A 13230-nucleotide genomic window follows, 5' to 3' on the forward strand; every position below is an offset into this window, starting at 1 on the left:
TTCATTGGGGAAACATAAGGAAGCGATTCATGTCGCTTTCGCAAAGATCTGATGAGAAATTCAGACTTGAAATTCGTCACTTTTCAGTGTACAACATTGTATGGCCCCCCTGGTCTCGAGCATCAAAGACCACGAAACTCAGCGATGAGTGGTCTGGTCGGCGGCATTGTCTTTGAGGACTCTACCTGGAGAATCATTCTGTAGTTGCTACCGCCAGTGAGAGGTGCCAGAGAGACCGATTCCGCCCTTTTTCAATAAGCGTCTCCGCGGCACTGCCGACCGTAATTTGTGGCTTCTCGCTGTCGCGTGCCCTCTCAGTCACTGTTCCGTATTTCGCGGGCCCGCGGCACTGGGGCCAGCGCGTCACTGTTATGGCGATGCGCGCACCGCTCACGGTGCAGCGATTTCGTCTCGCGGTAGAGTAAGTTCCGCATCCACGCCAGAGCCTCAGAGAGGCTAATTTCTATTCATGGTCCTTAGAGCCGGATTCCTTTAACAAAGGGAATCTGCGTCAGCACCTCTGCAACGCTGGGCTACATTGAGGGAGATCAGGACGATACCGACGGTGGCAACGTCCACGTGGCTCAATTAGAGGCTCGCCATTTTGCGAGCGACGACTTTCAACGCCACGTGGGGACGACGTCTTGGGCAACATCATCGCTGTGGAGTCATCACAGCTGCCGTCCTCAACGCCTCCTGTGATCAGGTAACTGTGTCTCCGCCAATCAGATATATCCTTAGTGACTTTGTAGATTTGTAAAAATGACGGATCTAGCCACGTTAAAGCGGCAACGTGCCGCGATCGAAGCATCATGCACGCGAGTTAATACATACGTTGATTCCATTTTGGCTGTCAATTCCGACCTAATTGACCAGCTCGTAGAACGGAAAATAAAACTGGATTCCTATTGGGTCGAGTATAGTAGAGTACAAAGCGACATAGAGGAATCCGACGAGAGCGAATCCAATGATAGCGTCCAGTTCGAAGAAGCGTTTTTCGCGCTGTCAGCAAAGATACGCAGGCTCGTGGAATCATCCACTTCGACTCACGGAAGTGCAGCGCCTTCTCCTTTAACCATGCGGAGCTCGGGGACGGTCGAGGTCGTGCTTAATGCCCGCTTACCGAAACTAGACTTGCCCACATTTTCGGGCAACTACGAAGAGTGGATTTGGTTCTGCATCATTTTCAATTCAATCATCGATAACAGCGTGTCGCTTACCAACACGCAGCAATTTCAATATCTCATGGCGTCGCTTTCGGGAGAAGTCGCCGATCAAATTGACGCGTTAGAATTAACGGAGTCAAATTACGAAGTGGCGTGGAGCCTTCTCAGGGCACGATATGACAATGCTCGAGTAATCGTCTACACGCATTTGCGTGCGATAATGGAATTGCCATCCATGTCTAGAGAAATGCTTCCCGAGCTACGACATATCGCCGGTGTAGCAAAGCATCTACGTGCGTTGAAGTCCTTGAAGTGTCCGACCGAACATTGTGGCGACATTCCTGTTTACATTCTGTCGGCGAAGTTGGATGTGAACACACACCGCGAATGGCAAAAACAGTTGACTAGTTCTCAGCTCCCCACATTCAAACAGTTTCTAGAATTCTTTAATCACAGATGTCAAATATTAGAATCTTCGGCTAAAAAATCCGCGCCAACGTCTCAAATGCGAAACGACAAGCTGCGCATGTCGCGGCGGTTAAAAACAAATGTACGTTCTGTGCCGGAGAGCACCTGTTTTATTTCTGCCCGGATTTCCTACGTTATCTTTCGAAAAACGATGTTACGAGATACAACAACGTAAGTTATGCAACAATTGCTTGCGTTCGAAAAATCATCAAGCGCAGAATTGCAAGAGCGGTGCCTGCAAATTGTGCCAGGCCAAACATAACTTATTGATCCACACGCAATCACAGGCACCAAGTGCCGACCACGGTGACGTGGCAGCCGACGAATCGCCGAAGATTCCTGCCACGGTAGCTACCTTGCTTTTCGTCGACAAAAGCTACGTGATGCTTTCGACGGCATTAGTCCACGCGTACGATCAAGACGGCCAACGTAATCTGTGTCGCGTCTTACTCGATTGCGGATCGCAGGCAAATTTCATTGCGCGTCGAACGCTTCACATGTAAAGGTAGCCGCAGTACACTGGTACAATGGAAAAGCATTCGTCTCAACTCCTATGGGCGACTGCGACTGCTGCGGCCGCGCCAGGATTGCTATAGTCTCTGCGCGTCTGGTTCATGAGCAGTCTAGGCTACTCTAGACACACCACAATGCCATGAGTGTCTGTTTTCCGCCATAACGGCAGAAGTTCCTAGTCGTACTGCGGCTGCCGCACGACTCCTCCAGAAACAGTCTAGCGACTCTAGCCGCGCTAGCGACTCTAGCCGCACTGCAACCTATCATCACATTCGGACAGAATATCCAGAAATAAGGAAAGAAGACAGAATTCAAAACTTATGGAATTATTTTTTTATATATATATTTCTTATAAACTAATAATGTACGCTCATATAAAAAGAGGTAAAAATGTCATGACGGTTACATCTGATCTGTGTGTAAACACATATCAATTTTTTTGTTTTGTGCAGAATTTTAAATCGAGTCTTTTAAAGTTTTGTAATATAAAAGAAAAAAAATAGGGATCCGAAATGAGTACTATAGATTTTGCAAAGTAATAGCAATTGATTAGTTATATACAGTTATTTTTCCATAAGAAACCCATTGAAAAAATATCAGTAATTATCGGCTTTTTAGTTACCTTCCGCGAACTTGTATAATCAACATATATTTGTCCTTGCAACTGCGATAACAAGATTTGACAATATTTTGCTAATAATGGAGTAATTACCTGTGTTCTATATCGTACAGTGGAGCTGAATCCCAAGAAATAGGGGGAAAATACAACATCCCATTTTTCGCACTATGTTTCGGCTGCGAGTCAGCACGCCTCTCCGCTTTGATTTAAATGTGCGTGCGATAGCGCATAAATATGATGATTCACCGTCCGCTAAGACGGTACGCGGCTCGCCCGTTTTTGCACGGGCCTCGAGAGCTTCCGGGAATTTGACGGTTAGTTCTACAAACACCTTGCCGACGTCAACACACTCTCGCACGCACAGCTGATCGAATTCTTTGTCGCCCAGCGACCCCGATTTTGGAACTGTTTTACAACAGCCCTTCGTGCCATCGCGCCCAGCGCACTGTATATAGCGTGTACATATTACTCGTTCCACGTGTCGTCGTGTTTTGTCAGTCGTGTACGTTCGTGTGTTCTCTTCGTGGCGTGCCCGTCTCTTGTGTCGACGACGCCCATTTGGCCAATAAACGTCTGGTCCAGCAAATCTTTGGAACTTTTGTGGAGTGCATCCCTTCCCTGGCCCTACCAGTGGCGATCCATCCAGCCTCCCACGGCATTCGATTAAACACACTAAAAATGCCGAATATTATTAAGGAAATTCATAAAAAGAGTGATAATATACAACTCATACGGAGGTTTGAATTTATATAAACAAAAAAACATCAATAATTCCAATAAAACTAAAACATTTTGATAAATATACGTACTATGGAAAATGCAGAAATATTTGTAAGCTTGTGTCCATGATAATCCCGGTACCCATATACTAAATAGGTACTGTTTACAAAGTGTTAATACACTCCTACGAAATTATACAATATTTGGGCAACCTTTCAATCGGCTAATTGGGTGAAGGGACCCAAGAACCCAGAAATAAAGATTTTACAAAGCATAGAAGAGATTGCACGCTCAAAATATTGCCATCAAGAGAAACGGTAGTGTCTCGCGCCAAGTATACATATGTGTACATATATACCGGGATTACCATAGACACAGGCTTACAAATATTTCTGCATTTTCCAAAATACGTATATTTATCAAAATGATTTAGTGTTATTGGAATTATTGACGTTTTTTTGTTTATACAACTTCAAACCTCCGTATGAGTTGTATATTAACACTCTTTTTATGAACTTCCTTAATAATATTCGGCATTTTTAGTGCGAAAAATGGGATGTTGTATTTTCCCCCTATTTCTTGGGATTTGGCCCCACTGTACGATATAGAACACAGGTAATTACTCCATTATTGGCAAATATTGTCAAATCTTGTTATCGCAGTTGCAAGAACAATTATTATTTATGACTCCGCTTTAAAAAAAAACTGTGTAACACGGTTTCCTTCGGTGCATGCCGACTTGCTTGTTCATACCTTCGTAGTACAAGCGCAGCCGCCTGCCGCGTAGCCAACGCTACAACGGGAGCTCGGGCGGAAGGCGCGCGCTCTGATTGGTCGGGGGTTTTTGTTAATATCTCGTTAACGAAGCTTCGGACAATATTTTCGCTAAGGAAAAAGTTGTTTCAAATCACCCCCTGAGTCACCCCTTTCAAGGAACTCCGACATTTTTGGGACACTCTGTATACTTGGCGTTTTTTTCTGTACCTTTTTGTAAAAAGGTAATTTTGTCGGGTTCCAATACACACAAAGATGTTTTGAACTGTTTATCGACTTCTTCAGATCCAGTACTAGATAGTTTTCTAGGCATCTTTGCCAAAAAAACCAAAAACTTTTTTTTATAAAGTAGCTTGATACGATTCGACATTTTGATTGGAAAAAATAGCATGATGAATTTTTTCTCTATTCTTGGGATTGACGTCCACTGTGCGTTGGTACAAAAGCGGGCTCAGAACCAAGCGAGAATTCATTCCTTATTTACAATCGGTAATTTCATATTTTCCCAAGAACGTTTCGACAACATCTGTTTTCCAGCATTTCTAAAGTGCAATCAAGAACATTGCCGTCTTTAAGAATTTTAGGCATTCTTCAGTCTGATAATGAGTTAATCCGTATTTTGCTCTGTCAGTGGATAGTATGTACGATGGTTTCAGACCCGCGCGCAGGTACTGTTGTTAAGGGGGCCGTCTCCTTTTTGTTATGGTCCGAATCGATCGAAGCGCCCTTGTAAACAGACGGACCCTAATGAAACTACTGAGGTCGGTAAAAAGAAGTTGTACAATGGTGACATCTACCGATACTCTACGTAGACGAATTTTTGACAGCATAGTTGCCGCATATTCTGTTGTCTCCGTCTCTGCCGCGCTGTTGCCACAGCTCCTTCTATTGAGAAGCTTGGAGGAATACGGCACGAGAGCTGCGTCTAGGCAGCGATCGCCGGGCTCCATGTACCGCTGATGGAGGGGGGAACATCGACAGGAGCGGTGGTTATGTGTGGGGAACTGCGGTGCGTCAGTCACGCACACATAACCACCGCTGTAGGTGTTTCCTCGTGCATCAGCTGTAGCTGGAGCCCGCCAATTCCTGCGTCTAGCATCAGAGCCTCGCTGAACGTAAAGGAGGATAGCACTATTGAAAGATAGAGAGGTTGAGTAGTGAAGTTAGGAAACATGTCAATGAAACAATACTAATTTAGTATTTATTTATACATAGAACGATGCAATACTTTGTACAATCAATGTGCAAATTCAAAGCATACAATTTGAATAAGGTACATCACCGAAGTGTAACATGCCGATCGTAATGAAATTTATGAATGCTGTAATTCTTCTAAAAACATATGCCGCTTTTTTTTCATCTAACTATACTTCAAATTATCTTTTATATCAACAAGAATTGTCTATTTCAATAATAGTTTTGTACATGGTTTTCTTCAGAATTGTTATTCCACGGTTGTAAAAATTTATCAATATAAACCAGAGTTCAGTACTAACAATACTGATATTTGGGAATGTCCCATTAAACGATTTTATTTAGCTACGATCCTCTGTTTGTTTGTTTGTTTGATTCAAATGTGGAAACTCAATTTTAAACCACTTCCAACCATCCAATTTCCTCGAAACTTTGCAGAGGTGCGTAGTTTGGTTGACAATACAAAATTATGAAAAAACTCCGAGTGGGTGAAAAAATTACCTAGTCACCAATAAATAATAACCCATAGCAATAAATCAACCATTCTTCAAGCAAACTGTTAAACTGCATACAGCAATAAGAGTAATGTAAATCCACAAACACTAAAAACTAGAAAAAGTATATTAAAAAATTTATAATAAACGATTTTATGAAAAATGCATTAAAAAGTAAAAAATAATTATTTTCTTATACTACAATTTCGATGGTGTATTTGCACATAAAATCGTGGAGCAGGATATCTCGCAACAAATTCATTTCGACACTTGAGGCTATACTAAATTGATTCATATTCTGTTATGAAATATTCTGAACCACGTTTTTATTTAAAGTTGAAAAACACCATCGAAATTGTAGCACAACACTAGAAGTATTTTTTAGTTGTTAGTGCCTTTTTGACAAAATCGTTTAACAGAACATTTTTTTATATTTTTTTTGTTTCTAATCAAGTTATAGTCATTACAATAAATCAATCCAACTTCATTGGAGAATTGAAATTCGACATTCAAGCTTTCGCCCCTTTGAAATGGACAGATAAAAATGGTGTATTTCCTCTTCTTCTTTGACGGTCTTCCTACAATTTTCTTAGGTCGCTCGTACCGAAAGATGACATAGGCAGTGTGGATCTGTAACACATTATGAAGTTCATTAGGAAATACTTAATTGTAGTTTTGTAAACGTACAAAATTTTACTGCAGATGTATAAGCTGTTAAACTTTACCTGAAATATGGTACTTATCATTCCATTTGTCCTGACATTACTGTCCCATAAACCATGTTTGCAGTAATTTGGTAAAGAATCCGCCTGTAACAAATGATCGCAGACATTTCTGTAAGTTTTATATAAAAGTAAAAATTTGTTTCAATAATTCGTCGAACATCATGTATACCTGCGAGGCCCGTGTGAATCAACCTGGCGCATTTGATCGAGCCCGATTCCGTCTGTCTGCTCCTGTGAACTAGAGCTGTTACTTTTTTACCCGTCGGGTACTCGGCTACCCGAAACAACTTCAAGGAATTGAATGCTTTATTGTCTATGGTATTGTTTGATATTAGGTAAAAATGATCGAACAATACCACATTCAATGGCTTGAACTTATTCCGGGTAGCCGGTTACCCGACGGGTCAAAAAGTAACAGCTCCGCTGTGAACTTAGAAATGTGTCTGAAAAAATTAAAGGGTGAATTAAATTTATTATTTCCTTCGTCACTTTCTTGGCAAAGTGACAACGGTGTCGATCGACTCGCGTGATCATATGATCCGCGAGTAAAAGTGCCATTGCTGGCACTTGTCACCACTGACGATAGTCAGCGGTGCGACGCCGGATCGATCATATTTATTATTTTCTTCGTCACTTCTTTGGGGAAGTGACGGCGGCGTCGATCGACTCGCGTGATCATATGATCCGCAAGTAAAAGTGCCACCGCTGGCACTTGTCACCACTGACGATAGTCAGCGGTGCGACGCCGGATCGATCATATTTATTATTTTCTTCGTCACTTCTTTGGGGAAGTGACGGCGGCGTCGATCGACTCGCGTGATCATATGATCCGCAAGTAAAAGTGCCACCGCTGGCACTTGTCACCACTGACGATAGTCAGCGGTGCGACGCCGGATCGATCATATTTATTATTTTCTTCGTCACTTCTTTGGGGAAGTGACGGCGGCGTCGATCGACTCGCGTGATCATATGATCCGCGAGTAAAAGTGCCATCGCTGGCACTTGTCACCACTGACGGGGTCAGTGGTGACGCGCTTTACAACGCGGTGCGACGCCGGGCCGTTATAATAGTTTAATTATTTCTGGAGGGAGACCTTTTTCGCTTTTTCAAGCTTTTCGGTTTTTCTTTCGCTCTCTCTGCTAGAATAAATTGTGGCTCCCGAATAGTCATGCACCTATTGTGCCGACTATCTATTAATTCGGGTAGCATGCATTCTAAATAAAATTGAACAAGTTTTGGCTCCATTTCTCTTTTCCAAAACGCATCATCTCTCTCTACTTTTATAGATTTCAACCCTTTCGGGGTCCAAAGGCAAAATATACAGTACTTTCTGTCAGTAATGTGTAACTGGCCTTGTATTTGATAAAAATAGTGATGCGTTTTACTTATTGAAATACCTGCGTTACGCGTGAACATGCGCCGGACAGCGGGAACTTGTTCAATAGCTTCTTCAGGCGTAAAGTTCTCCGCTGATTTGGGGCATTTGATTTCCAAAATACCCTCTTGACCGATGATTCCATCCGGTGAAGCTCCTAAGAAGGCGATGCAGCTGTCGATGAAAAATCCACATTCCGCAATATCTGTATATTGCTTCTTCAATTCTTCGCGAGCAATATTCTCGCATTCTTTCCCGTATTCCACCGCGGGTGCACTAATTATCTTCGGATAAAGAATTGATTTTACTGTATTTGCGCAAAGCGTGTCAGGTCGGCGACGGCACACTTGTCCAAAATTGGATGCTGTCAACAATTTGGACCTGTACTGCAACCATTTGCGGTTCTTTGCTTGTCCGATTGTTTCATCTTCAATGGCATGTCTTTTCTCTTGCCAGTCACTGAGCATTTGCATATGCTTTTCCCGCTCCAGTTCGTACATTTCGGATGGCATGTCTGGCTTCTGTGCATTTTGTCCATAATCACAATCTTTCTGCGAGGGCAAATGCTTGCGTACATATCGCGCAGCCTTCGTTTCCTTCTGTTTTGCAGCTTTCTTTTCCTTTTCTTTCTTTTTCTTTTCTTCCATTTGGTGCACAACCTTGGGCGTTTTCTTCTTCATAACCGCATCCAATCGCGAGTGCACTTGGTTACTGTTGTACTCCACGACAGCAGCAGCACATCTCCCTGTATAAGATCCTCTTTCGGCGAAATTTAATCTTTTTCCGCCAGTGTACTTGGCAATTAGTCCGTTCAAACTTTCCACAGCGTTATTAGTAGTATTATAGAGTAAGCTCTCCGCATGAGCTAATAGTGGACGAAGTATTTCTTTCACGTCCTGGTACACTCCAATTTTCATCAAGTCTGGAACGATGTTTTTCTCATTCTCTTTATTCTTTCCATCGCAGAAATATTCTAGTCTTGCACACTCTGCGTGTTCACCAAACACGTGGCTTGGAACATTCTGTATGTCGCCATACAAATTCTTCGTTCTCTCGTCGATTGATACATTCTGATTGTATCTAAACTTTGCGGCTTTCACGATGTCCGTGCGCATCCGGCGAATGCTACTTTCCACAGTTTGTCTCAATGGTCCAGATGTGGTCTTTTTTACAATCGCTTTCATTTTTGTGCAAAAGTTTCGCAACAAATGATTCGTGCATTCAATCTTTTTTACACGAATCTGTCTCTTATATGGGTCCGCATCAATAATCTTCTTATACACGCTACTGCCCCCATCAGCAATCAGTGTAGAATAAACGAGCCCACGTTTTTCTACGCTAGTGTTGAATCCTTCTACTATAGCATCGCTTTCCATAGCAGTCGATGCTCGAGATGTTTTCCAGTTTTTGAAACATGTGTGCTTTCGGGGTTCTTTCTCGTTTTTCGCAGCAATCCGACAAATTCTGCAAACTTTGTTTCGAACGCCGTAAAATAAAACTTTTTTCGTGTGATAGCCAACTATCACGCTGACTCCAGACGCAGAATCGTAACATCCACTGCGGTAGGATCTCTTCATCCAGCTTCCGTCGGCCACAACGGGGATGTGAGGGGTCCCTGACCCGGGAAGAACGTCGCCTCTTTCAATCGCCAAACGTTTTTCTTCTTCAGCCGCTGCTAACATCTCTTCTTGTGCAGCGGCAATTGCGGACTTGACGAATTCATCTTGATTCTTCACGAATTCTTTCTTCGACATGCAACGTATGTTCACTCCTGCAAAAGTGTGTTCCAACTGAGCATAACTGCCTCCACATAAAATTGTTGCATTAACGGCGCCCTGATTGCTATCCACTTCTTCGGCTTCGTTCGATTGATTGTGGATTTCAGCTTTGTAATGGCATAAAGTGCACATTACGCTGAAGATGCTCTTGAAGCCACACCGTTTCACACCAGTTATTCGTAGGTGTTCAATGCCGCAGTCTTCTCTATGTTTTGCATGTTTACCTATTTTCTGCAATTGAGCAAGCACATTTTGAAAATTCATTACATCGTTGCTATTTAGGAGACGCGATTGCTCTTGCGACTCGTTCTTCGCAACTTTTTCTATAACGAAGTTTTCTTCTTCGTTACTTTCAACATCAAATTTTTGAAGCGCCTCTTCAGTTTCTCCCAAACTGGCCGTATCAGTGTCTTCATCGGATGGCGAGTGCATTATCTCTTGGTACGTATGATTTTGTCCATCGGATGTTGATGGTTCCTCTACCATACGTTCCTCGGCCACTTCTTCTGAATGTCCTACGGCAGTGTCGTCTGCCGTTTTTTCGTTTTCTTGTTTCTTCTGAAGGGCTGAAGATCTTCTCTTTAGGCGATGTACTTTCCGTTTCGAAAATCTCCTTGCGGATGGACGTAATTTTCGTGGACGAAACGGAGAATTATTGTCCATATCTTCTTCCACATCCTGCATATTCACATTTAGAGTGTCACTCATTCCACACTAAACCAACAAACACAACACAAACACAAACACAACGCAACACAACTCAAAATCCTACTGCCCGTTACAAAAAACGAAAACGCGAATCGTGAGCGTGAAACGTGAATCCGAAGGAGTTGGTTACGTGCGCGTGACTGATACATGCGCAGTTTACGCAACACAACCACCGTTCCTGTAGATGTTCCCCTCCATCAGTGGTACCTCGAGCCTCGCCGATCCCCGGTTATTCAGGAGCCCGGCGACTATCTCGACAATTTCTTAGAATTCTTTGTTCGAAAGTGAGAGATAAAACTTTCGAATAAAACTTTCGAATAAAAAAAAAAGGTAATTATGCAGAACTGGTGTTTCCTCATCGATTTCAATTATTTTTGGATATGTTGCCGGGGACATGATTCTGAACAACTTTTTCCTATACATGTTACCACCGCTCGACCTTCGTTGCCGAGATATTTGCCAGAAACTATCGGTATTATTATTATATTATTTTATTATCCGGGACAGAAAATCCCATAGTTACAGAAGAACTATATGAACAAAGGGCTTACAGTTACTAGCGCTTACTAAACTAAGTTAACACTAAGGTTTTCAACAGACTATATAACAATGGTCGGATTATACCGATAGTTTCTGGCAAATATTTCGGCAACGAAGGTCGAGTGGCGGTAACATGTATAGGAAAAAGTTGTTCAGAATCATGTCCCCGGCAACATATCCAAAAATAATTGAAATCGATGAGGAAACACCAGTTCTGCTTAATTACCTTTTTTTTTTAATCCGAAAGTTTTATTCGAATAAATGCAACGAATAAAGGATATTCTTCCGAATGGCACCAGTGGCCGATCGAGATGAGGTTTGGGTGTGGGGTGGGGAGAGGGTGTGAACCCTAAATCTAAAATTGTAGCTTCGGGTATTTTTTAATATTTCGTTTCCGAAATATTAATAAAAAATTGTTAATTTATTTTGGAAATTTATTTACGTTGGTGGAGGCCTCCCTACCCGTGAGCCCTTCTGCCCCCCCCCCCGCCATTTTCCACTTTTGAAATTTTGTAATACCCCTCGTAATACTTGTTCGCACGGCACACGCGTGAAAATTATAGAATTTTGCTTTCGAGGTTGTAAGGCTCGATTCACCGGTTGGTACGCGTATAAGCCGGACGATGTAACACCCGCCAAATTAACATTGGGTGACTGTTTAAATTATTACGTGTCGATTCTGATCTGAACGATGATCTGAGAAGTTTAGCTCTGCTTGTGCTGATGGTCGGAATGCTGACCTCATCAAACACACCGAACCGTACTATTCGCGAGCTCATTGACTTCTGGTCTTGTCCACCTTTTCGATGTCAAAGGTGGACAAGACATCTGATTTTTGGGAGGCGCCAAAATGCCTGATTGGCTCAGCCTTGCTTGAAGAGGAGGAACCTTCCCTCCAAGATTTCGGTGATGGAGGAGGAATCCTCTCCTTCTTCGTGACGTAGCGCAGGGAAAACCGGACATCTGGCTAACAAACCTCGCTAGGTTGATCGGCCGGAACGTCTCGCCGGGGTCGCGGTTTATGATCGTATTGTCCCGTGAGTCAGCGGTGGTCGACGGTATGTACCGTTTTGAAGTTACCGTACACCACCCGCTGACAGAGCAATCAACGGATTTTCCCAGAGCGAGGACGGTCGAAGTGTCCAAAAAAATAGCACGATGCCGAATTGCCACCTATTAGACATCTGGCAGGCAAATGCTCCCCAAGACTTCGACGGTAAGCAATTGCCTAGTAATGAAGGGTCGCTGTATTTCTGCCTCGCTCTGAGCCCCCCTTTGTTCCCGTAAGACGGAACATGCTCCCCCCGTTGAGAGACCCGTCGATCAAATACATATACCATAATTGGATGAAAATATGATACTTAAAGCTACGATGCTTATTAAATTAAAAGTCTTTGTTTATGCGGCGAGTTCTGTTTCTTTGTGGACCGGAAGCGGCGCGAGTTGCTTCACGTTGCGACTGTAAACACCGCGGAATGTCCGAACGGTAACAGTCCGTACGATGTCGTCTTTCCCGGGATGAACCTTCTCGATACAGCCGAGATGCCACTGTAGGGGTGGAAGCTGGTCATCCCTAATGACCACGATGGTGCCTTCCTTGATCGTATGGGAACCCTTAGTCCACTTATGGCGTACGTTCAAGTGGTTGATATATTCTTTATGCCACCTGGACCAGAAGTCCTGTTTCACCTTCTGGATGTGTTGCCAATTTGACAACCGGTTGGTCGCTGTTGCCTTGAAATCGGTCTCCGGTAGACTCGTTAAAGAATTACCAATTAAGAAGTGACCAGGGGTTAAGGCTATAGGATCATTGGAATCACAGGAAAGAGGTGTTAGAGGACGAGAGTTTAAAATCGCCTCAACTTCAATAACGAACGTATTGAACTGTTCGAACGTGAACAGTTCTACACCAACAACGCGTTTTACATGGTGCTTGAAAGATTTTACCGCAGCCTCCCAAAGTCCGCCAAAATGAGGCGATAGAGCTGGCATGAAGTGCCACGATACTCCTTTGTCCGCTAGGAAATGTTGTACCCTTTCGTTTTTCAGGAGGTCTTCGTGAATTTCGCGCAATTCATTATTTGCGCCGATGAAATTCGAACCGTTGTCCGAATACATGTTACGGCACATCCCTCGACGCGCGATTAGCCGTTTC

The 13230-nt window shown here is 43.2% G+C and overlaps 2 protein-coding genes across 2 annotated transcripts in view; both read right to left on the reverse strand.

Annotated features, from left to right (window-relative positions):
• The window catches only part of Dpp10 (Dipeptidyl peptidase 10), a 655550-nt gene that overhangs the window by 511327 nt on the left and 130993 nt on the right, over window positions 1–13230 (reverse strand). The gene's annotated exons all lie outside the window — the stretch shown is intronic.
• LOC143374878 (uncharacterized) lies at window positions 7534–10591 on the reverse strand. The gene is made up of 3 exons (XM_076823427.1): window positions 10052–10591; window positions 8709–9820; window positions 7534–7539 (listed from the first exon to the last, which is right to left on the reverse strand). The coding sequence occupies exons 1-3, from the start codon at window positions 10533–10535 to the stop codon at window positions 7534–7536; spliced, it is 1602 nt and encodes a 533-aa protein (XP_076679542.1). The 5' UTR covers window positions 10536–10591.

Source organism: Andrena cerasifolii, chromosome 11 (genome assembly GCF_050908995.1).
Source record: "Andrena cerasifolii isolate SP2316 chromosome 11, iyAndCera1_principal, whole genome shotgun sequence".
Classification (NCBI taxonomy): Eukaryota; Metazoa; Arthropoda; class Insecta; order Hymenoptera; family Andrenidae; genus Andrena; species Andrena cerasifolii.